Here is a 25,498-nt window from a genome sequence, read left to right as displayed (position 1 = left end):
GACTGCATGCATACAGATGTAGCTGCAACTTTTTTAGCCATGGCAACTTGATTGCTGGCAAGTCTATGTAAACAACTGCTAGTTGGAAATTTCAGTGTTTAGTATTAAAGTTTTCTTGTGAAATAAGATGTGATGATGATGCAAGCCTTTTTGCACTGTTACTCTTGAATACAGAGTGCATTGGTTGTTTCACCTTTCATTTTACAGACATTAGAGATTATGAGTGAGAGAATCATAGAATAGTTTGGGTTGTAAGGGACATTAAAGCCCATCCAGTTCCAACCCCCCACCATGGGCAGGGACACGTCCCACTGGACCAGGCTACTCAAGGCCCCATCCAACCTGACCTTGAACGTCTCCAGGGAGGGGGCATCCACAGCTTACCTGGGCAACCTGTGGCAGAGCTTCACCACCCTCGTGGTGAAGAATTTCTTCCTAATGTCTAATCCAAATCTTTCCCCTTCCAATGTAAAACCATTCTCCCTCATCCTGTCATTCCATACCCTTGTAAAAAATCCCTCCCCAGCTTTCCTGTAGACCCTTCCAGGTACTGGAAGGCTGTTGTAAGATTTCCCTGGAGCCTTTTTTTCTCCAGGCTGTGTGACCCCAACTCTTTCAGCCTGTCCTCATAGCAGAAGTGCTCCAGCCCTCAGGTCATCTCGGGTCGTCTTTGTGTCCTTTTCTGGACCCATTCCAACAGTTGCTTGTCCTTCTTCTGTTGGGGATTCCAGAACTGGACATGGGACTCCATGTGGGATCTCATGGGGGTGGAATAGAGGGGAAGAATCACCTCACCTTCCTCGCCCTGCTGGACATGCTTTTTTTTATGCAGCCCAGGGTACAGTTGGCCTGGGCTGCAAGTGCACATGAACCACCTCCCTTCACAGCCTATTCCAATGCTTGACAACCCTTTAGTGGTGGAATTCCTCCTAATACACAACCTAAATCTCCCCTGGCATATCTTGAGGCCATTTCCCCTTGTCCTGTCACTGGCTACCAGGGAGAAGAGACCAAGCCCCACCTCACTACAACCTCCTTTCAGGTAGTTGTAAAGAGCAGTGAGGTCTCCCCTCAGCCTTCTCCTCTCCAGACTAAACAATCTAAACTAAACCCCATCTCCCTCAGCTGCTCCTCATAAGGCTTGCGCTCCAGCCCCTTCACCAGTTTTTTTGCACTTCTATGGACGTGCTCCAGCATCTTGATACCCTTCTTATAGTGAGGGGCCCAAAACTGAACTTCTAGTTATTTTTGTGAAAAAACTCCAAGACAACTGCTTGAAATCAGTGATATTTCTTAAGATGTAGAGACTGGTGCTTTATTTGATATTTTTTTTCAATCTTTTTAATAATTTTTGAAACAGAAACCAGTTGAACTAATGGGATAAGGAGCATAGATAAAGAATGCTAATATAAACATTACCAAGGTGTTCCTTATGTAAGCTGGCAGTTAAGCAGGAAGCTTTGGTGTATATTGTGATCAAGGAACATTTTGATTAACAGCAACTGTCTCTTAAACAACTTTCAGGAGACACTGGTGTGGATTAAAGTGTAGCTGGGTGTGTGTGGTACTAAGCGTAGGTGGGAGGAGATGCACCAGCTTAGGAAGCTGTCTGTGAGGAGCTGCAGCTGAGTCAAAGTTCCTCCTACATTTTAAGAAGCTGGTGAAAACAGCCTTTGCCCTTTTGTCAGAAGCATGATGAAGTCTGTAGCTTTGCATGGCTCTTTAGTGACAGTAACTTAACTTAATCTCTGCCTGCTCTCCCCAGCCCTCTGTGGCATAGCCACGGAATGTTGCATCAATATTTCTCTAGGCAGTGCAATGGATGGGGAACTGGAGACTGAAACTCCTATGCAAATAAAGTAGGATCCTTCATGTAATACAGCTTTTGGGAGAGATAAATTTCCCTGAGTGCAGTGTGGAAGGTCATGACTGCACTTGAAATAGCTTGTAATATAACAAGCCATATTTTTCATTTTTGATGAATGAGTGGAGGAACACAAAATGACTAAGAAGCTATAATTACACTTAAGGTTGTAGAGGTTTGTGTCACATACGTTCAGTGATCAGTCTGTGGTCCTATGTACATTTGATTGAATGTGTCCCACCACTTTTGTGACCAGATGGGATTCCTTATGTTAATGTTGTTTCTTGAAGTCCTGAAAAAACAAATCCTTAATATATGATTAATGGTTTGTGAACTAATGCTGAATCTCTGTAGCTTTTAAATTTTTGAGGAATAGTCCTCGTTGACAAGTCTTTTCCTATTTTTTTGCCTTCACCATAAGTCAGCACTCATACTCAGTGGAGAACATTCTAAAAACTTCACAATATTCTGAGACAAACTAGCTGTGCTAAGGTGTGGTTTTCTTAAAATGACATCATACGTGCAAATGAAAATGCAGTTCTGAAGGACCTGAGAAATGTTCTAGTGGGAGTTCTTCCTCTTTCTGTGTGTGACCAAGCTACATGTGTACAAATAAAAATTGATGCAATGTTCAATGCTTCTTGCAGACAAGCCTCAGAAATATATTAGGTCAGTATAAGCTTTGTTTTGGTAGAGATCAGCAAGGGGAAAACGTCGGTTAATATTGCAAAGATTAATAAAACTTTAAGTTAATATTGAAAAGATTAATAAAACTTTAATTTCTTTGTTTATTTTTAAGGCCAAACTGCTTTCAGATAGTAGTTCAGCACTTTAGCGAAGAGCATTACATCTTCTACTTTGCAGGCGAAACTCCAGAACAAGCTCAGGTAAGAGTTTTTGTTGTTAAATACAATATAAGTAGTAAATTTTTGTCTTGTGTTTAATGATACTGCCTTTCTTGCACAGGAAGCAAGTACGTTACAAACAGTTAGTAGCTATGTTGTATTAGCAGTGTTGTGGTGGAGCAATAGTGAATCCGTAAGGGTAACGCTGGGTGTTGAGGATCCAGCATCTACATTACCTGCAATCAGGGATTTTTAGTTGGACAAGTTCCAGGCAATTGCCATGGACTGAACTTCCATTATTTTCCTTTGTATGTTTCTGGAGAACATGGGTTTTTTTTGGTGTAGCTCAATTCAGAAGAATAATTTATTTTCCAAAACTTCTCCACATTATAAATCAGAGCATGATAAGTGGGAGTTCTCCTTCAAAGGCACATTCCTGATCCAAAATAAATGCTAATGCATGTGTATGTGTCCAATGACCAAAGTATATCCAATAGATGCCTCTTCCAGTTATGTTTGTCCTGTCCATAAAATGATTTTTCACAGTCTTGGCCCCTGACTGTGCAAAAGAAGTAAGTTTTTTCTGGTTTCAGTTGGTTTCCTTTAGATAAGAGCTCTGCAGTGGTTACGTTGGCTGATTAAGAATTGTAGGACGGGAGCATAATTCTCTGAAATTCACTCACAGCAGGAGAGCATACCTAAGATGAGACAATGTCCTTATTTAAGTCCGCAGCTGTGAAAGCCCACAGCTCTGAAATACATTGCATCAGAAGTTAAACCTTGCGTTTCATTTTGTTTGACTGGAATTAAGCTGTTTAGAACTACAGCACGAAAGCCATGTCAGTTCGCTATTCCTGTGCTATATATAAAATACTAATTTTCTTGTTAAATTCATGCACATTTGTTGCTGAGATGACATCAGAGTGATGTGGCAATCGGAGTGACTGAGTCACAGCACTCTTAAGGTACTGTTTTTGAGAAGCAGCACACAGTATAGTAATTGAGAGTATCTACATTGATTTTCACGCTCCTTACTGTACATTCGTTTTCTTCATATCTGCAACATCTTTTGTGTTCTAGAAATTAAAAGAACTAAGAATGTGTATGAGGCAGAATATCCTGTTTTGTTCCCTGAACGTTTGGTATAATCTGCTTTTGTTTTTAATCTCCTTAACAGGTTGTTCGCTGCATTTATACAGAATACAGGGTTTATTATATAAATATGGATTTGGACCAGGAAAGTTTATAGATATTTCTCTTTTGAGAACACTTAGCTTTCTTTACTCTGTAAGATTTCACAGAAGAGTAGTTTAGTTTGTATATTAAGGCTCCCTCATAGTACGGTAAATAAATAACCAAGGCAGAGCCATCCTATGGACTGTGTGTCGTCTTTATGGTTTGTACGAAGACGAATATAAAGTGTAGCTGTACATCCTAGTGTCGTGGTGCTTCTGCAGCACATGGGTCATTCTTGCTGCTGTAACCTTTGATTCTGAGTGGTAAAGGTTTTCCTGCTGACAGTGAGTACAGACGCCTCCAGCGCATCCAGGAAGTACTTCTGTTGGAGTATTTAGGAGGCATTTGTTTCTTTGGTTTTGGTTTGGGTTTGTTTGTTTGTTTGCTCCTGCTGTTGAGAATAAGGAAATAGACTGCTGAAAGCTGTGATGCACAGCTAAAAGCTGAAACCTGGCTCAGAGTGGTCTGGCTGAGAATAGCTGCAGTACCTGTTCCTCTGTTTATAAATATGTGGAAGGTTGTGAAGGCTAACATCGAAACAGTGTTGTGGATTTTTTAATCACAGTTTTAAATTGTGAGTTGTGCTTTGAGAACAGATGGCAAATATTTGAGATAACAGCTTGAGGCTGTTGGTTAAAACCTAAATTTTATCCTCTGCGGGAGCTGTACAAAGTTTGGTCATAGGGGAATCGCCAAAAACACTGGACAACGAGACTACAGCAAAAGTTCCACATTCCAAATGCCTCTTACAAAGCCCTCCCCTGTTACCAACCTTCTCACACTGCAATGACTTTTTCAGAGGTGGCCTGGTGAGCTGACAGTGCTCATAGCAGCTTATTCGCTTAAAGCACAAAAAGGCTCTACAGTCAGTTTGCTGTTAGACAGCTTGTTCATTTTATTGATCAAAATGGATTCCATACATTCACTCTGCTTTATGCATTTGTTAATGAAGTGGGGAATGATGGATACAGGCTTCTGTTTCTCTGTTAATGCTGGTTTAGTTTTCATTTGAAGCATATGCAGTAGTATCACTTCTGTACAGAAGTACTGGAGAGTATAATCAGAACAGTTTGGCTTGTTAATGGTAACTTTCCTTGAAGCAAACAAGTTTTGTTTCATTTTGTATACCACTTGTGGTTCCATGTAGTAGGCTGGAAAATTGGTAAAGGTCACATTCTTAATATTTCTGACAGAGAAAACTGTTTAAATTTGCAAATACTTTATTAGGTTTTGCACAGGAAAGATAAGGATTTTACTTTAATATTCAATCTTGCATAATATGGAAGTACAGAAACCTCTGGTTTAGCCAAGCTTAAGGGAAAGCTTCAGACAGTCTTTGTAGATTTTTATGCTCCACTGTGAGAAGCTGTATCTGACTTTGTTTTATGACAGTGTTCTGTGTCCTTCTCCCTTAGGACTGGATGAAAGCTCTGCAGATGTTTTGCAGCTTAAGAAAAACCAGTCCAGGAACATCAAATAAACGCCTGCGTCAGGTGAAGCTGATATTGTAGTGGTGCATGAGGGGGAGTGTTTTGTCTCCACACATTGCAAAACAATTAAATCTCAGAATTTTTCTTTGCCCAGCAGTAAATCCTGCATGTGCTTTCTTTCCTACTTGGAGTTACACAGTATTGTTGTGAAACCAACCAGAATGGCTTGCATGTGGTTGTTATACTTACCTATATGAAACCCCAAATTACTTTAGGAAGCCTGCATGCACTTTGCTAGGTATTAATTTCTGGCCACATTTGAGACAAAAAGTAAGGAAGTCAGCATTTGTATCGTCTTTAACTTTTAGTATTTGCTGTATGTGGGGGAAACTTTAAAAATCTGTTGAACTTCTGTGAAGTGTAAACAAAAGTCTTGTTTAAATGATCTTACTAATTTCAGTAACAAATACATGCTGAGCCATGCTTGTAGTTTAATTTCTCTTGGCCTTTTGAAGGTGTTGTGTATGCCAGAATTTCTTCATAGTTAGAGGACAGATATATTTATAAATTGCTTAAATCTGTAACGCTTGGAGAATAACATGGAAATACTTGAGTTCCTGCTATTTTTGAATGTTAGGGACATTGAATGTAGTTATTCTGACCAAAAGAGGAGAAAGGAATAAAGCAGGTTGGGTTTTGGGACACACAGCTATTCTGTCATAGATATTAAAGATATCTGAGTACTTCTGAACTAATGTACTAAAATAAGTGAATTCACAGATGAGGGTGAAATTGGAGACTTCAAACTGCAAAAACAAAGCAGAAAGAGTGACAATCTGAAATAATTCTTTACTTCAGGAGGTGAAGAAAATGCTTACCTACATAAAGGAATGGAACGTATTGTGCTGCACAAGGGTGTTTTATGTAATCTGTTAGGCAAGCATCAAAAAAGCCATTGCGTTTGGAATTATTCACGGCTGTTATTCAAAGTGCCAGTCTTTGATTTCAGTGAAATTGTCTGTGCCTAGAAAAGCTAGTATTTGCAAATCATAATGTCTCAAAGATAATTTTAAAAGAAGAAAACAAGATGTCTTAGGAACATGAGACTGGAGATGTGTTTTCAGTAATTATTTGTTATGCTTATTTTGTAACTGGTGACTCCTAAAATGCTGTCCTGTTACTTCTGTTCCTTGCTCTTTTATTAGGAAATTTTAGTTTGTACCAAGTATTCATATATTAACATTAGACCTCTAGATTTTTATCCTCTAGAGGATAAAAAATAATTCATTCATATGTTAGCACCAAAAGGTAAATTTTGTGTATTTTTTCTTTTTTTTTAGGTCAGCAGTCTTATTTTGCATGTGGAGGAAGCTCATACGCTCCCAGTAAAGCATTTTACGAATCCCTATTGTAACATCTACCTGAACAGTGTGCAGGTAGCAAAAACACACATCAGAGAAGGGCAGAACCCTGTGTGGTCAGAAGAATTTGTCTTTGAGTAAGTCTTAACTTGTTGAATTACTGAATTTCACTTGTAAGTTGCATTGAATTTAAGGCTTCTATGCTCCATGCTTTTCGTATATGCTTTTTAAAGATGCTGTATGTGTCTTTATACAGCAGCAACCTTTCAGCCAGCTTCTGCGTGGGCAGAATTTTCTGTAGACACCTAAATATCTTTGTTAATATAAGTGTCTTTGGCTGACAGTGAGAACTCAGCCAAGTGTAGTATTAATTGAGGCTCTCTGTCTTTTCTCCTAGTGATCTTTCATCTGATATTAATAGATTTGAGATAAGTCTTAGTAACAAAACAAAGAAAAGTAAAGATCCAGATATATGTAAGTATATTGCAGCAATGAATATTGTGTGTGTTTATCATTACTTTTGTCAAATGTTACAAGAGAATAGTGGTGTGATCACCGTACTGCTATGTTTGCATGTTTTGGATGTCTGGTACTGGCTTTCCATTATTGTCTTTATAAATGAGAACTTGCATGTTTTCTAGCAATAAAATGCAGAGTAACCCAGTGCTGTGTATCTGATGGGTTTCCTAGCTCTGCCGTAGAGTGGCCATTGTGTTGTACAATGACTGTGCTTGCTAAAAAGCAAGAGGAAAGGGCAACTGTCAATATTAGTTTGCTCCACAAAATGCTGAGTTCATGGGGTTTTAAGTCTTTATTGCACAGAATTCCTTTTCAAGTTTTTTGTTTTTTGCAGTGAGAACAAGAAAGAGAAGAGAAATGTGACGTATACAAAAATATAGATGTTTTAAAAATATCTAGGCAAATTTGCTTGGTTTTCTATCTGCCCTCCTCCTACCACTTGTGGGATTAAACCCGAGGTTACCTTGGTATTGTTTTAGATGGGAAAGGATCGTTACTTTCTTTCTGCCTTTTACCAGACTTCCCAAGAATTTATTTTCTTTGTGTTACCCAGACAGCTGCTTCTTCCACTGTGGTTTTGTTTCTGTTCCAGCAAAATAACAGCAAGCTGGTGAGACCTATGTGTTTTCTAGAAAATGAAAAGGCTCACTTTGAAGGATGTGGATTCAGAATTCTTGGATAGAAAAAATTATTTTTCTTTTTTTTTTTTTTTTCCCCCAGTTTAGTTCTTTTCTCACACAATGTGTTCTTAGGGTTTTCTTCTCTCATACAAAGTATGTTGCTTCCCACCATGCTACTTCTTCATCAGCTTTAGCCCCCTGCCTCCTCTTTGCTGCCTGCAGGGCAGGATGCCTTCCCTGCCCCCTTCAAATTTGTTCCAAGAATTTTTATTTTCCATTGTGTTGAGAGTTGGCTACTCCAAAGCCTGTAAGAGTATTTATACTCCATTGCAGTTGTTTTCAGTTTGCTTGTATTGTGTTACTGGCCTGTTACATATCCTTCAGTGTGAATATCTCTATTTTCTTTTTGTTTTTTGAGATTTGTAGGGAAACTTTGACCAATGTAGAAGAATTATTGCTCGTTTTCAATGCTCTTGCAGAACCTAATTCAATTTCGAAATTCTTTCACCTTCCTCTGACTAGAAAACTTCCTGCATAGCAGGAGGAAGAAAATGCATATATTCTCTGTGACAGACAAAAGGGTTCTGATTGCAATTGTAACTATGTTCTTGCACTGTTCTTTTACTCGTTTGAGCTGGAAAACTCATTATGTGTCTACATCAGAGTTCTGATTAGTAAAAGAACTTTTTAAAGGAAAACTCTTGAATGGGATACTTCAGCAGGTCTTTTAAAAGTCTTTGTGGTTTCCTCCTCTTTATCCAGATCGAGGAGATTGTGTTGGTTTTGGATGCATGCAGGTGATGGAAGGTTTCCTTGTCTTGGTCAGGAGCAGGATAGGCTGTTTCTTGGTTGCAGTAAGGTACACTCTTACAGTGTAATCCAACAGTCCTTTCCTTTTGGGATGAGGATTAGGCTCACATGTGATTATACAGTTGAATTAATAAACTCTTAAGGGCAATTCCACACCATGTTGAACTGGTATGGAAGTTGTGGTTTGGTTTTGCACTGTGATAGCTGGCTAGTTCCAAATTAGTTTATGCTGAAAAACTCTTAAAATGGAGGGGGTCACCTCATGCAGGCAAGTCTGTAGAGCTCGGTTACTAGGCAGTGTCTTTCCTTTCAGGTGCAGTTATTTGCAGTAGTGCTGAAGCTTGTTTTTGAAACTGATAGGTGAGATTATAGGAGGGTGGGCTGTGCTAATGTGGCAGTGACTCGTGGCTGTGAAAGGCAGAGTTTAACGTGCCCATATAGTGAGCAATTTCCTCTTTCTCAAGACTTCAAGTGGCTTTTTTATTACTGATTTACTGCATCAGTAATTACAATTGTTTTAGGGTTTTTTGGATAGTCCTATCTTGTTCTGGCAGGCTTGGACAAAGGCTTTTTAGTAAATCCAGGTTCGTTTCCATTCTGAGGACTGGAATGAGCCTAGGTTTGAACCACTTTCCACTTTGATTCCCAGCTTATAACTACTAACAATCAAAATACAATCTTGTTATTAAATACTGTGTCTGAAATTCATTAGCAAGTGAAGCATTGAGAAACAGGAGCCCTATATTTTTTTGCACTAGTATTCATCATGTAAAACATTGTGATTCTTTTTGGATTGAGGTTTTTGCCAAGAAAATTCTACTTGTATCTGAGAGAATAGATCAGCTATTTTTTGGTTTTATGATTTTCTGTATATTTACTTCTCTTTTAAAATGTATTGTGCAGCAAAGTGTAAATATCCTGAATTTTTCAACTAGTAACATTATTTTGCTAAAGTGCCCTAGGTAATTCAATGTGAGCTGCTACATGGGAAAGTCTTTTTGCTTTAAAGTTGTTGAATATACATTATGATAACAACTGTTTTGCAATCCCTGTATGGATATTTCTGTTCAGACCTTTTTTTTTTCTAAATCAAAACGAGATTATGGTATTTATATTACAGCTGCGAACTGCTGCTATAACCACAGGGAGTGATTAAATCATCAGTTTATTCTAGGTTCTGCATTTCTTTCACTTTTCTTCTCACTGAGATATACAGGCTTACATGAGCAAGGAAAATAAGAATCAAAATGCATTGCTTAGTTGCTGGTACAGGAGCTTTGATGCTGGGGTGAAATATTCTAGGAGAGTCAATCGATTGTCTGGTCTAAAGGCATAGTCCCATCCACACTAGTGATAAGGAGCAGGTGATGACTAATTGTTTTTCACACTTGGCTGATTTGAATCCACTGGTTTATGCCAGTTTATCAGCCCTGAAGTACATGAAATCAATAACAGGAACGTCCTGAAGTGAGCATTCATGTCTTTCTGTTCCAGTATCAGATGATACCCTGCTGTGGCAGCATGGGTGCAGTGGGAAGTCTATTGGGACTGTTGCCAGTTTCTGCAAGGCAGAAAGTCTGTTTGGTTTGCATTTATTTATTTTTCTTAAATCTGAGGAACTAAAAAGCAGATCTTGTAGGGAGGTGTGGAAAGAGGGACTGCTTGCTTGGAGTATCCAGACTGACAGGCCGCATGTGAAACTTGAACTGCGGACCACTCTTGGAGCTGGTGGGTGTTTCACAGGCACAGTGTTCCCTCTGCAAGTGCCTGGGCCCTTCCTGTGCTAAGTAACTTTCTCCAGAGTGCGTGTGGCTGCTCTGGTGGGGCCTAGGCTCCAACTGCTGCTGGTGAGTCAGGCTTCAGCTGCAGTCCAGGTCATTGCTTGGTAATTTCAAGGTACCAGCACCACTGATAAGTTGAATTAATGATGTGGCTGTTCTTGAGGTAGCTTTCATTATGATCTAGGCAGCAAGCTGCTAGGGAGTACTTTTTTACATAGTTTGCATAAGCTGTTAGATCCTTAGCCTGTGAATTAATGTGCAAGGAATACATGTGGCAGTGCTTGGGATAGGCATAGCAACACTATAGTAGTAAGTAGTAAGAATTAACACAGTGGTTGGGAGCAGAAACGAAAGTGGTCTGGAAAGAGGGCAGTGAATTCTGAACACTTAAACCGTTTTCAGTTTCTGACTGCTACTTGGATTTCCAGGGCAGCACTTTTTTACTCACTACTTTGATGTTGAAAGAAAACTGTCAATACCCATGTGGCATTTTTTAGTGTATATGTACATATGTTTTACGGAATCCATTTTATTTCTTCTTCAGTTCACAAGAGTCTGTTAAATCATTGAAGAGAGAATCTCCATATATTGATAGCAAAAATCTTGATTACTCTTATTAATACTCTTCTGCTGAAGTGGCGTGTGCTGAAAATAAGAGGTTTCTTGTTCAATAGTAGCACTGTTTTGCTGGAGATAACTTACTTGAGCAATGCTTTTTTTCCTTAAGTGTTTATGCGTTGCCAGTTAAGCCGATTACAGAAAGGGCATGCCACGGACGAGTGGTTTCAACTCAGTTCCCATGTACCACTAAAGGGTATTGAGCCAGGATCTCTGCGTGTTAGAGCACGATATTCTATGGAGAAGATCATGCCAGAAGAGGAGTACAATGAGTTTAAAGAGGTACGAAGTTGTTTAACTTCCCTTGGTTTGTCTGTCAAAACAAATTTTGATGGTTGTTTGTGGCAGATCCCAAATCTGTGGTTGAGAACAATAATTATTTATAGTAACGTCTGTCACTACGGATGTGATATCATTTTTTCCAAAGCTTTTATACGTTAGGAGGAGCTTCTGAGTATTATAAAATTCTGTTTTTCTTTCAGCTTGTACTCCAGAAAGAACTTCATGTAGTCTATGCATTATCCCATGTCTGTGGACAGGATAGAACACTGCTGGCTGGCATTTTACTGAAGATTTTTCTTCATGAAAAGCTTGAGTCCTTGTTGTTACGAACACTAAATGACAGGGAGATAAGCATGGAAGGTACTGCACTAAATGACACTGAAGTTCACTGGAACTCAGGGCATGTGGGGAGGGAAATGCTCTGGCGCCTGCCTTTTTTCCTTCTTCCTTAGTTACACCATATATAATGCATAAATAGCACTTTTTGTCTCTGCTTCTTCTTGTCTCCTTGTCCTAACTTTTTTCTCTTTACTATTAGATGAAGCGACTACCTTGTTCCGTGCAACCACTTTAGCAAGCACGCTTATGGAGCAGTATATGAAAGCCACAGCAACCAGTTTTGTTCACCATGCGCTGAAAGATTCCATATTAAAGATAATGGAGAGCAAGCAGTCCTGTGAGGTGATACGTTGAACCATGGTTTTAAAAATTTTTGTTTGTTGACACAGTTACCCACTGGTTGTTATGTTTTATGTTTGCATTAAATATTCCGAGACATTTATTAATCTCTCAGACTAAAATTTGTTTCAATGAGAAATACAGGGACTGAATCATTAAAGTAGAATTTCAAAGTAGAATTTTTTAAGTTTTTAGATTAAAATTTCATTAAATTGTCTCATTATTCCTTAGCAACTGTAGGCTGTTCTATAGCAGCTACTGAATGTCCTAACCTAAATAACTTCTAGAAAACTCAAGAAGTCTGTTTGAGTTTCAGTTGTACTTTGAAACTTCTTGACAGTAAGTCTTGAATTGATTCTGAAACTGTTTTTTAATGACATTCTGAACTTCTGTGTTTCACTTCAATTTAATTGTGAAGAGGATGGGACCCTAAAAAGTTGGATTGAGAGAAACAAAAGAGTGAAGCAAGTGGGCAGTGGTGAAAATCTGAGCTGTTAAAGCCCAGTGTATGAGAACTTAAAACCATTACTTCTTTACATTTCCTCACAAGCCATTGAAACAGACTTGAGTTCTGTAAGAGGCCTGTGCAGCAGCAGAATATTTAATTCACATTGAATTAATATTCAGTGTGTAATATTATGAAACTATAGATGCAGCTCTATGTAGGAGAAGAAACATAATCTTGATCTCGTCTTTGTTTTAGCTAAATCCCTCAAAGTTAGAAAAGAATGAAGATGTAAACACTAATTTGGCACACCTACTCAGTATACTTTCAGAATTGGTGGAGAAAATATTCATGGCTGCAGAGATACTGCCTCCGTAAGTTCCCACTTTTCTGTTCAGATTTGTGTGTGAATTGCATTGCACCTGAAAATCGTGTTCTTGCTGGTTCATCGGTCATGGACTAACATCTTCAGAGTTGTTATGTTCACAGAGAGAAATGCAGATGGGGAAAAATATAACTTTTGGGAATTAATAGTGCTTCTGGCAAAAGCCTCTGGCTAGCACATGAGCTTTTCTTTGAAGGAGAAGCTACCAGATACAAGAGGTCAGGGGAAAAGAATATAAAAATAATCAAATTTGTATTTCCACGAAAAGGTAGAAGGTTGTAGTAATTAGCAGACAATTACGTATCTTTAAGTTGATTAGAAACTCCTTTTAAAGCCTTCCACCTCTGAGAAAGAGATGGAATTAACAGCATATTATAAATAGAAACAAGTAGTAGTAGAGTGATACTGTGCTTTGCACGCTTCTGTCTGCTAAGGAAGTGCAGAGGTTTGAATTTTTGTTTTCTTTTTTTTTATGGCTAAAATAACTTGTATTCATAGTTCAGGTTTGATCCGTTTAACAAGCAGTGGATAGCACTAACAGTTTTCGTTCACTGTTGTTGTAAGTGAACAAAGTCCTCAGTTTTGAGGGTAGCACAGAAGTGTTTCTTTTGTGTTAGCACTGGTGAGGTTAAAAGTTGCACCCCTTTTCAGTTTACGTTGCAGCTCAATGTTTTCTGAAATACACCACAATTTTCCCACTTTTTTGTGGGAAAGAACTCTTGCTGTCATTGCTTGACTTCTGAACACTTAACCTTCATATATGGAAGGAATAGTTGTTGTTTAGTTAAGAGAATTTTTAAAACGGGAAAAATCAAGTGATCAAAATTGTCTTTTTAAAAGAAACACTACTTAAGGACGAGGGAACAGTTAAAACATTTAATGCACATCTGAATAATCACTGAGTTGCGTAGAGAATTGTGTATTAATGAAGATTCTTCCCTTGCCACTTAGAAATTTGCTTTTTAATATAAATTTATGAATTTTGAACTTGATTTTTGATAGTTTTATTACCTTATAAATTAACTCTTAGTTGAAGTTCATTTAAAGCTTATGTCTAAATTATAAACATAGAATTGATAATAGTTCTGCATTAAGTAGGAGGCTGATCTGGGTCCTTTCTGCCCAGATTTTTTGGTTCTGCAAGTTCAATGGAAGGGGTAACTGGTGGTTATTTTGCAGGACATTGAGGTATATTTATGGGTGCCTACAGAAATCTGTGCAAAACAAGTGGCCAGCTAATACCACCATGCGAACCAGAGTTGTTAGGTAAGTTACTGGTCACTTCATTCTGAAAATAACCTTTTCAAATCTGGTTAAAGGTGTACTTCAGTGTGCTTGTTTGTATTCCTCTTGGTGATAAAACTGTATAATCATAGATTGATAGAATGGTTTGGGTTGGGAGGGACCTTTACAGCCCATCCAGCTTCAACCCCCTTGCCATGGACAGAGACACCTCTCACCAGACCAGGCTGCTCAAGGCCCCATCCAACCTGGCACTGAAGCAGGGGGCTTCTCTGGGCAACGTGTGCCACTGCCTCACCACCCTCATCGTGAAGAATTTCTTCCTCGTGTCTAATCTAAATCTTTCCCCTTCCAATTTGAAGCCATCCCTCCCATTTCCTATCACTACAAGCCCTTGTAAAAGGTCACTCCTTGGCTGTTTTGTAGCCCCCTTCAGGTACTGGAAGGCCTGAAAGGCTTACATATGTTACGGCAGTACTGAAGCATGATATTCCAATTAAGGATTATGAGCGTGTTAGGTTCTACATCATGTTTTTAGAGCCATGCCAGAATAAGATGATGCAGTATAGAGCCTAGTATAGCTTCACTTAATAGCTTTAACTTTGAATTTAAATCTAAGACTTGATAAAGCACAAACTAATCTAAAATAGCAATTTCCTTTTTCATGCTGGGAGAGAAAATCTTCTGTCAAAACAATAGTTAAGCTTTGTGATGCCTGTAGAGATCAGTGACATCTGAAGATCAGTTTCCATCTGGGAGGTATGTGCCTTACACAGCAAACTCAAGTAGGGTGTGTTAATTTCTGGAAAAATCTTACATGGTTTAAAATCCGGACCCAACACAGTAAGCGGTCTTAATGCCTCCTAAAGACAACTGGACAGTTAGGTTTCGCTAAAGTACCATCTAAATTTGGTATCTTGTTTTCTGCATTGGAGAATGCTCCTGGGCACTGGTGTTGGGCTGCTGGTTGTTATCACTCGCATGGCACTGGTTTCTGAAAACAGATAATTCTGTGCAGCTTTGTTTTATTTCTCTGCCCCGGCCCAGTCATGTTGAAGCATTCCAGAGCTCCTATAAAAATGTCACAGGAGGTTACTGAGCCTGGCTTCTCAGAACTCACACTAGCCGTGTAACTGCCAACATAAATCCATAAACCAGTGCAATACACATTTTTCCTCTGATGCTGTCCATTACCATTGTAGGTCCAGCACATATCTTTGATGAAGATGTGGTCCTGATGCTGTTTTTCTAAATGCTACTTAGGGTTTTAAGAGTATCAGAGTCAACATCTTTCCTTTTTCGTGGTGTCTGGCAGCCATACAATTTGCTGAGGTTGATCTTCCATGGAGAGAGTCCCTTGGAGGATTTGTCTTTGGCTTGTGTTCATCGTGTTGACACTGGAAACCTTACGTCATCCGAGGTGTCATATAGGGGCATTGCCTTCAACAAGGGGTTGCTCATACTGCAAGAGCTGTCTTGTTTTGAGGGGCCAGCCTGCTGGAAGGCTGCAGAGCTCAGCAGTGAATACTGCATCTCTGTATGTTCTTTCCCAGCACCAGAGAGAACCATGTGGCTTCACTTAGTGGACACACCTCCCATTCAGAGTTTTCCAGAGGTCTCCACTGGATGCTATAAATATTGGATCCCTTACTCTTGTCGTGTTAGTCTTTGCAAGTGGATACCAGTGATTTCTCTCTCAAGTAGAGTTTCACAGCCTTCAGTGATGACGATTACCGTTTTACTGCACTGTTTTGGGTGTATGGAAGTTGTGTTAACCTCACTGCTATATGTGTAATTTCCAAGTAATATGGACATTACCATCACTTGGTACTTACCAAGAGGGAAGGCAGTGTAAGGTCCCATTCTTTAGGAAATGCTCAGGCTTTGGTTTGTTTGAGTTGGTCCATATCTCACTTCATTGTACAGCAATTAGCCAGAATTGTGGTTAACCCAGCGGTGTCTGGTTTTTTACTTCTGCTATTAACAGAAAGCTAGATTTCCCTCATGCTGCTAAAGGCTGTTCTGGGTTTCTGTTGAATCAGTTCCTAGTTCTGCAGTAAAAACAGTGTGGTTTTTTTTCCCAGCTTTCTAAGCAGCAACAATTACTTTGGGGAGAAAAGTAGCAGATGTCTTATTATTTTTCTACTGTAGTGTATTGTCATCAGGATATGGATAGGCTTAAACTGACCTAAGGCTGTGTTGCTTCCAAAAGAGAGGATTTCCCTTTGCCCACTGCTCCTCAACTTCTTCCATTGGCATGGGGGAATTGGGTAGCTGTGGAATGGATGCTTTGCTGAACCCTTTGGGAGACCAGAAGTCAGAGTCTGCTCCTATTTGAAGCTGGCCTGGTCTGACATTGGCTTCAATATAAGTACATTTAAGTTCTTCCCACATGGTGTCAAGTGCTGTCACCTTAATTGGGACATCAACGTGCCTATTCTGTCAGCTTTTATAATAGCTGAAGTCATAGCATGACCTTAATTTGTTTACTTATTCACAGAGTGCAGGCTGGTGTTTGATGTCTGTCTCAAAAAGATTCCATGCTAACTTGAGTCCTTAAAGACTACACAATTCTACATTAATTCTCTAGCAAAATAAAATTTTCTTCTCATTTCAGTGGCTTTGTTTTTCTCCGACTGATTTGTCCTGCAATCCTGAACCCGAGGATGTTTAATATCATCTCAGGTGACAACAAGCTTCAGATTGGATCCATACTTTATATATTAGTAGGCATAAAATTACTGTAGTGTCTAATGTAGCAAAATACCACGTTTTTTTGAATGCTTTGACCAAAGTAATGTTATTATGTAATGTGGCTGACTTTTCCACCAGGCAGCCAGTGTATGCTTTTACCCTCAAAAGTAAAGTTGCGGTTATTCCCAATGTCACTTTAAAGTCCGTAAAAATATGCATTGTGGTATTTAGAATCATAGAATAACCAGGTTGGAAGAGACCCACCGGGTCATTGAGTCCAACCATTCCTATCAAACACAAAACCATGCCCCCCAGCACCTTGTCCACCCGTGCCTTAAACACTTCCAGGGAAGGTGACTCAACCACCTCCCTGGGCAGCCTGTTCCAGTGCCCAATGACCCTTTCTGTGAAAATTTTTTTCCTAATGTCCAGCCTAAATCTCCCCTGGCGGAGCTTGAGGCCATTCCCTCTTGTCCTGTCCCCTGTCACTTGGGAGAAGAGGCCAGCACCCTCCTCTCTACAACCTCCTTTCAGGTAGTTGTAGAGAGCAATGAGGTCTCCTCTCAGCCTCCTCTTCTGCAGGCTAAACAACCGCAGCTCTCTCAGCCGCTCCTCATAAGGCCTGTTCTCCAGCCCCCTCACCAGCTTTGTTGCTCTTCTCTGGACTCGTTCCAGAGCCTCAACATCCTTCTTATGGTGAGGGGCCCAGAACTGAACACAGGATTCGAGGAGCGGTCTCACCAGTGCCGAGTACAGAGGGAGAATAACCTCCCTGGACCTGCTGGTCACACCATTTCTGATCCAAGCCAAGATGCCATTGGCCTTCTTGGCCACCTGGGCCACTGCTGGATCATGTTCAGTCCCTGTCAACCAACACCCCAGGTCCCTCTCCTCCAGGCAGCTTTCTAGACAGACTTCTCCTAGTCTGTAGCTGCACAGGGTTGTTGTGCCCCAAGTGCAGGACCCGGCATTTGGCCTTGTTAAACCTCCTGCCATTGGACTCTGCCCAGCGGTCCAGCCTGTTCAGATCCCTTTGCAGAGCCTCCCGACCCTCCAGCAGATCGACACTTCCACCCAGCTTAGTGTCATCCGCAAACTTGCTAAGGGTGCACTCGATGCCTTCATCCAGGTCATTGATAAAGACATTGAACAGGGCTGGACCCAGCACTGAGCCCTGGGGACACCATTTGGAACTGGCCTCCAGCTGGAGTTAACTCCATTTCCCACCACTCTCTGGGCCCAGCCAGCCAACCAGTTTTCCACCCAGGACAGTGTGCGCCTGTCCAGGCCAGAGGTGACAGTTTCTGAAGCAGAATGCTGTGAGAAACTGTGTCAAAGGCTTTACTGAAGTCCAGGAAGATACCTCCACAGCCTTTCCCTCATCCAGCAGCCGAGTCACTTTGTCATAGAAGGCGATCAGGTTAGTTTGGCAAGACCTGCCTTTTGTGAACCCGTGTTGACTGGGCCTGATCACCCGGTTCTCTTGCATGTGCTTCATGATAGCGCTCAAGATCACCTGCTCCATGACTTTCCCCGGCACTGAGGTCAGACTGACAGGCCTGTAGTTTCCTGGATCCTCCCTGCGACCCTTCTTGTAGATGGGCACAACATCAGCCAGCCTCCAGTCCAGTGGGACTTCCCCAGTCTTCCCGGACTATTGGAAGATGATGGAAAGGGGTTTGGCCAGCACATCCGCCAGCTCCTTCAATACCCTTGGATGAATCCCGTCCGGCCCCATAGACTTGTGGGTGTCTAGTCGGGCTAGCAAGGCTCTGACCACCTCCTCTTGGATCACGGGAGCCTCATTTTGCATCTCTAGCTCCTGGGTTTGTACACAGACGGAACGACTTTCTTTACAATTAAAGACTGAGGCAAAGAAGGCATTAAGTACCTCAGCCTTTTCCTCATCCCCTGTCACTGTTGTTCCTTCTGTGTCCAATAGGGACTGTATGGTCTCCCTGGTCGTCCTTTTATTATTTATATATTTATAGAAGGATTTTTTGTTATCTTTCACAGACTTTGCCAATCTGATTTCTAGTTGAGCCTTAGCCCTTCTGATTTTTTCTCTACACAATCTCACTTCCCTCCCGTAGCCCACCCAAGAGGGCTGTCCCTTCTTCCAGAGCCCATAAACATTTCTCTTCTTCTTGATATCACTCAAGATCTCTCTGTTCAACCAAGCTGGTTTTCTCCCCTGCCGGCTTTTTTTCCGGAACATGGGGATGGCTTTCTCCTGAGCTGCCAGGATTTCCTTTCTGAAGAGCTCCCAGCCCTCGTGGGCTCCCTTGCCCTTAAGTACTGTCTCCCATGGGACTTTGCCAACCAGCCTTCTGAAGAGTTCAAAGTCTGCCCTCTGGAAATTTAATGCTACTGTCCTACTGACCACCCTCTTCACCTCACCTAGAACAGAAAACCCTATCATCTCATAATCGCTTTGTCCTAGGCGTCCTCCTACTGCCACATCCCCCACAAGGCCTTCTCTGTTCACCAACAGCAGGTCCAGGAGGGCACCCTCCCTCCCTTGTTGGTTCATTGACCAGCTGTGCAAAGAAGTTGTCTTACATTCACTCCAGGAACCTCCTAGACTGCTTCCTTTCTGCTCTATTGTACACCCAGCAGATATCAGGCACATTGAAGTCCCCCACAAGAACGAGAGGCATTGATCTAGAGATTAACCCCAGCTGTTTATAGAAGAGCTCCTCAGCTGCTTCTCCTTGGCTGGGTGGTCTGTAACAGACTCCCATCACAAAATCTACCTTTGGTGGGCTCCTCTGATTTTAACCCACAGCCACTCAATCTCCTCATCACCATAATCTATCTCAATGGTGTCCAAGTCCTCCCTTACAAAGAGGGCTACCCCGCCTCCTCTTCTGCCCTTCCTATCCCACCTGAAGAGTTTGTACCCCACCATACCTGCACTCCAGTTATATGAATTGTCCCACCACGTTTCCGTGATGGCAGCGACATCATAGGCTTCTTGCCCTAAGACAGCTTCCAGCTCTTCCTTCTTCTTCCCCATGCTGCATACATTGGTGTAAATGCACTTCAGCTGAGCTGCAGAGCCTTCAGCCCTCTTAGAGGGAACAGAGTTCATTCCCAGTTGCCTGGTAACAGGAGTAGCTAGCTCCAGAGTGCCTGTATCTCCCTTAGGACCCTCAGATGTGTTCTCCCCCACTTTCTGTGTGGTGAAGTACTGGTGGTCCACACCAGCACACCCTCTCCGAATCACCATTGCCCCACATCCAGGGTCGTTCCTGTCTAGCCTGGGCTCAACCCCCTCCCCCATCACTTAGCTATGAGCTTAGCTAGGTTTTTAGCAAGGGCTTTAGTCCCCTTAGGAGACACACGTGTCCCATCCATAGCAAGAAAGCCTGGGGGTGCGTGAGCCACTCCATGATTTAATAACAGTTTTGTGATAAAGTCTATGGAGTATATTCTAGCACTGTGAAAAACGTGTATGATCTTCAGATGTCAGTCTGAATGCAAAGCAATACCAAAGGTAATGGCTGAAATTCAATGGTATATCTTAAATAAGCAAGATTTGTAGCATCTGAGGTGCTCGGAATAAATTTCTGCACCTAGAAAATTAGAGTTTGATAACCTATTTGGATATTCTGCTTAGATAGCTTCTAGCCATTGCGGGGGTTTTTACTTTGGCTTGCTAAGGACAGTCAGTCTCAAATACAGAATTGTAAGGATGAGACAGAGGGGTCAATTTTTTTATTCTTTTAAGAGAACAGTTTCATTTTAGTTCAAGCGGTTCTTACTTCACTGAAGTCTTACTAACACTGCTTTATTTTGCATACTTGTCCTGTATGCAGCTATTACAGGAAATCAGATGTTCATCTTAATATATTTCTGTGGGCATTGCTAAAGCAAAGTAAGTTTTATTTCACCAAGTGTCGTCTTCCACATGCAACTCTTTTATGGTAATAGAAAAATTCTGTTTCTTGAGAAAATATGGATTTGAGAAGAGCTGTACTTTCACGTGACTGCTGTTAGATTCAAACTGAATGGCCAGTAACTCCCTGCTTTGTATTTCTGCCAGATTCTCCTTCCCCCACTGCTGCAAGAACCCTGACGCTGGTCGCCAAGTCTGTGCAGAATTTAGCAAATCTGGTTGAATTTGGAGCCAAGGTGAATATAATTGCACACATGGAACAGCCTAGAACTGTTTGCAGCACACATCAGTGTTCCTGTTGAAGGCATGCAAAAACCAGTTGGTGTTTGCTCGTGCAGAGCCTGGCACATGGCCTGCTGGGCCTCATCAGCGGGGAGGCATTGCTGCTGCTGTTTCTTCTGCCCTCTTCCCTTAGAGCTAACAGAGGGTGTTGACCTGAACTGGAGAAGTAGTATAAAGTCTGGCCAAACTTGGAAGAGGAGCCATAATTGAAAGGAAATGATCTGGAAACTCTTACTAATGGCTTGGTACATTCCATGATGATTTTGAGTCTGGCAGTATGAACAGCAGAATGGGCTGTTAAAGTAACAGATGAATGACCGACCATACTGGTAGGGACTGCAAAGTGTGATGCAACCATATTTTGATGCTGTGAGCACACAGATAAACCCAGCAGGCATTTGTTCCAATGACAGAAGCGGAACAAAACTATCCATGAGGATAGTAAAATGGGCATGTCTTATTTTTGAATATTATACTGAAAAGCTTCAGAATTGTGACAGCAGGAATCTGTGATGGGCAAAGAGTGAGAAGGATAACTATTCTGCCTTGAAGATGATGGCAGCTTTTTTGTATTTCCATTCATTATTTGATGTCAAAAGGGAGCCATATTTCAGTAGTACTTGTGTACTTCTTTACACAACCTCGAAATGCATTCCACACATGGGTTCTATCTATTTATAGTAGTTAAGTTTCAGATTTAATCTGAGACTAATCAGGCCTCAGTTCCCAGATTGGTATTGATTGTCCAATCCTGAAACAAACGAACTGCCAACCTCCAACTCTTCCTTCCCCTTCAGCTGCTTTCACCCTGCGTTTACTTACTTCTTAGCATGGTGTTTTCTGTGGTAGAGCTCCACAAAGCAGCCCTTCTGTTTGTACTCGTTTTCATTCTGTTAGGCATAATTGGTGCTGTAGATCATGTACATAGTGCACTAAGCCCCTGTTTCAGTAACGTTTCTGTTATTACCACTAAGAGAACACCAGCCACAACTGGTCTGCCTCAGTTCCCAGGCTGAAACATGGCTGAAAGACAAACCTGGTGATTTAAACCTAATTAGAGTGACTTTGGCCTGGCATTATCAAGTTATTTCTATGACACGCATACCTTGCAACGTAAGCATTAATGAAGGAACAGGAAAGAGTGCACTTATTCCTGACCATACTTTTGAAAGCAGGGCATTTATTCACAGCAACTAAGTATTGAAAGGCGTTCATCTCAGGTGCATACTGACATGAATTTGCATTAAAAGGACATTTCTGGAATGTAAGAAAGTACTGAATTCTGCAGTCTTTTGATACGCTACACACCAGATGTTAGAAACTCCTGTGAAAGAAGAAGATTGCTTCAGATGATGCACTTGTTTTGCGGTGTCATTTGTCTGACTGGACTGTGCTCACTCTAATAACATAATAATAACAATTACCTTGGCATTGATTTGTTCTAATGAATACTTTAAAAAATTCCTAGGAGCCATACATGGAAGGGGTAAATCCATTCATCAAGAGCAACAAACATCGTATGATCATGTTCTTGGATGAACTTGGGGTGAGTGCTTAAAAAAAAACTTTACTGGAAATTACATAGTGACATTATAAGTGAAAATTCTTTACACTTTTACTGACCAGCTCAAAATTGGATCAGCTCCCACACAGTTCTGAATGCTTGTAACTGAATAAATTATTTTATGTACATTTAGAAGCCACAGGTTGCTGATCCATCATACCACATTAAAAACATCAAATATCATCTTAGACATCATTCATTTAGAATCATAGAATCATAGAATAACCAGATTGGAAGAGACCCACCGGGTCATTGAGTCCAACCATTCCTATCAAACACAAAACCATGCCCCCCAGCACCTTGTCCACCCGTGCCTTAAACACCTCCAGGGAAGGTGACTCAACCACCTCCCTGGGCAGCCTGTTCCAGTGCCCAATGACCCTTTCTGTGAAAATTTTTTTCCTAATGTCCAGCCTAAATCTCCCCTGGCGGAGCTTGAGGCCATTCCCTCTTGTCCTGTCCCCTGTCACTTGGGAGAAGAGGCCAGCACGCTCCTCTCTACAACCTCTTTTCAGGTAGTTATAGAGAGCAATGAGGTCTCCTCTCAGCCTCCTCTTCTCCAGGCTAAACAACCGCAGCTCTCTCAGCCGCTCCTCATAAGGCCTGTTCTCCAGCCCCCTCACCAGCTTTGTTGCTCTTCTCTGGACTCGTTCCAGAGCCTCAACATCCTTCTTATGGTGAGGGGCCCAGAACTGAACACAGGATTCGAGGAGCGGTCTCACCAGTGCCGAGTACAGAGGGAGAATAACCTCCCTGGACCTGCTGGTCACACCGTTTCTGATCCAAGCCAAGATGCCATTGGCCTTCTTGGCCACCTGGGCCACTACTGGGTCATGTTCAGTCCCTGTCAACCAACACCCCAGGTCCCTCTCCTCCAGGCAGCTTTCTAGATAGACTTCTCCTAGTCTGTAGCTGCACAGGGTTGTTGTGCCCCAAGTGCAGGACCCGGCATTTGGCCTTGTTAAATCTCCTGCCATTGGACTCAGCCCAGCGGTCCAGCCTGTTCAGATCCCTTTGCAGAGCGTCCCTACCCTCCAGCAGATCGACACTTCCACCCAGCTTAGTGTCATCTGCAAACTTGCTAAGGGTGCACTCGATGCCTTCATCCAGGTCATTGACAAAAACATTGAACAGGGCTGGACCCAGCACTGAGCCCTGGGGAACCCCACTCGTCACTGGCCTCCAGCTGGAGTTAACTCCATTTCCCACCACTCTCTGGGCCCAGCCAGCCAACCAGTTTTCCACCCAGGACAGTGTGCGCCTGTCCAGGCCAGAGGTGACAGTTTCTGAAGCAGAATGCTGTGAGAAACTGTGTCAAAGGCTTTACTGAAGTCCAGGAAGATACCTCCACAGCCTTTCCCTCATCCAGCAGCCGAGTCACTTTGTCATAGAAGGCGATCAGGTTAGTTTGGCAAGACCTGCCTTTTGTGAACCCGTGTTGACTGGGCCTGATCACCTGGTTCTCTTGCATGTGCTTCATGATAGCGCTCAAGATCACCTGCTCCATGACTTTCCCTGGCACTGAGGTCAGACTGACAGGCCTGTAGTTTCCTGGATCCTCCCTGCGACCCTTCTTGTAGATGGGCACAACATCAGCCAGCCTCCAGTCCAGTGGGACTTCCCCAGTCTTCCCGGACTGTTGGAAGATGATGGAAAGGGGTTTGGCCAGCACATCCGCCAGCTCCTTCAGTACCCTAGGGTGAATCCCATCCGGTCCCATAGACTTGTGGGTGTCCGGTCGGGCTAGCAAGGCTCTGACCACCTCCTCTTGGATCACGGGAGCCTCATTATGCTCCTCTAGCTCCTGGGTTAGTACACAGACGGAACGACCCTCCTTACAACTAAAGACTGAGGCAAAGAAGGCATTAAGTACCTCAGCCTTTTCCTCATCCCCTGTCACTGTTGTTCCTTCTGCATCCAATAGGGACTGTATGGTCTCCCTGGTCGTCCTTTTATTATTTATATATTTATAGAAGGATTTTTTGTTATCTTTCACAGACTTTGCCAATCCAATTTCTAGTTGAGCCTTAGCCCTTCTGATTTTTTCTCTACACAATCTCACTTCCCTCCCGTAGTCCACCCAAGAGGCCTGTCCCGTCTTCCAGAGCCCATAAACATTTCTCTTCTTCTTGATATCACTCAAGATCTCTCTGTTCAACCAAGCTGGTTTTCTCCCCTGCCGGCTTTTTTTCTGGAACATGGGGATGGCTTTCTCCTGAGCTGCTAGGATTTCCTTTTTGAAGAGCTCCCAGCCCTCGTGGGCTCCCTTGCCCTTAAGTACTGTCTCCCATGAGACTTTGCCAACCAGCCTTCTGAAGAGTTCAAAGTCTGCCCTCTGGAAATTTAATGCAACTGTCCTACTAACCACCCTCTTCACTTCACCTAGAACAGAAAACCCTATCATCTCATGATCGCTTTGTCCTAGGCGTCCTCCTACTGCCACATCCCCCACAAGGCCTTCTCTGTTCACAAACAGCAGGTCCAGGAGGGCACCCTCCCTTCCTTGTTGGTTCATTGACCAGCTGTGCAAGGAAGTTGTCTTCCATGCACTCCAGGAACCTCCTAGACTGCTTCCTTTCTGCTCTATTGTACTTCTAGCAGATATCAGGAAGATTGAAGTCTCCCACAAGAACGAGAGGCATCGATTTAGTGCCTGTGTAGGTGTGAGAAGCTCAAACATTTTATAGCTATGAGGATTAGAAGTTTTGGCCAAGAATGTAAGTCTTAAAGTATGTTTTAAAACAAAAACTCTTAAATACATTTGTTGTGTAGTTCTGACCAGAGATAAAACCATTTTATGCTTTCAAAAATACTAGGTTGAGCTTCATTTATGTGTTACCGTGTCTGCATTGTAGACATTGTAGTTTGAAAGCAAACTGCAGTCACTGTGTTCTTCGAACTTGTTACTGTTCTGTGTATGACAGCTATAACAACAGTTAGG

At 41.9% G+C, this 25,498-nt stretch overlaps 2 protein-coding genes across 3 annotated transcripts in view; one reads left to right on the top strand and one right to left on the bottom strand.

The window, feature by feature from the left end:
* The window catches only part of CCNH (cyclin H), a 264,197-nt gene that overhangs the window by 220,737 nt on the left and 17,962 nt on the right, over window positions 1–25,498 (bottom strand). The gene's annotated exons all lie outside the window — the stretch shown is intronic.
* The window catches only part of RASA1 (RAS p21 protein activator 1), a 63,815-nt gene that overhangs the window by 35,419 nt on the left and 2,898 nt on the right, over window positions 1–25,498 (top strand). Inside the window, exons 12-23 of the mRNA XM_069880009.1 lie at window positions 2,664–2,751; window positions 5,361–5,438; window positions 6,716–6,873; window positions 7,134–7,210; window positions 11,194–11,366; window positions 11,567–11,726; window positions 11,905–12,047; window positions 12,748–12,863; window positions 14,054–14,140; window positions 16,734–16,801; window positions 20,859–20,947; window positions 22,462–22,539. Of these exons, the coding sequence (XP_069736110.1) occupies window positions 2,664–2,751; window positions 5,361–5,438; window positions 6,716–6,873; window positions 7,134–7,210; window positions 11,194–11,366; window positions 11,567–11,726; window positions 11,905–12,047; window positions 12,748–12,863; window positions 14,054–14,140; window positions 16,734–16,801; window positions 20,859–20,947; window positions 22,462–22,539 (1,315 nt within the window). The remainder of the gene's footprint in view (window positions 1–2,663; window positions 2,752–5,360; window positions 5,439–6,715; window positions 6,874–7,133; window positions 7,211–11,193; window positions 11,367–11,566; window positions 11,727–11,904; window positions 12,048–12,747; window positions 12,864–14,053; window positions 14,141–16,733; window positions 16,802–20,858; window positions 20,948–22,461; window positions 22,540–25,498) is intronic.

The sequence above is a fragment of the Phaenicophaeus curvirostris genome, chromosome Z (assembly GCF_032191515.1).
Source record: "Phaenicophaeus curvirostris isolate KB17595 chromosome Z, BPBGC_Pcur_1.0, whole genome shotgun sequence".
In the NCBI taxonomy this organism is placed as follows: domain Eukaryota; kingdom Metazoa; phylum Chordata; class Aves; order Cuculiformes; family Cuculidae; genus Phaenicophaeus; species Phaenicophaeus curvirostris.
This window is presented reverse-complemented; position numbering and strand designations above follow the sequence as displayed.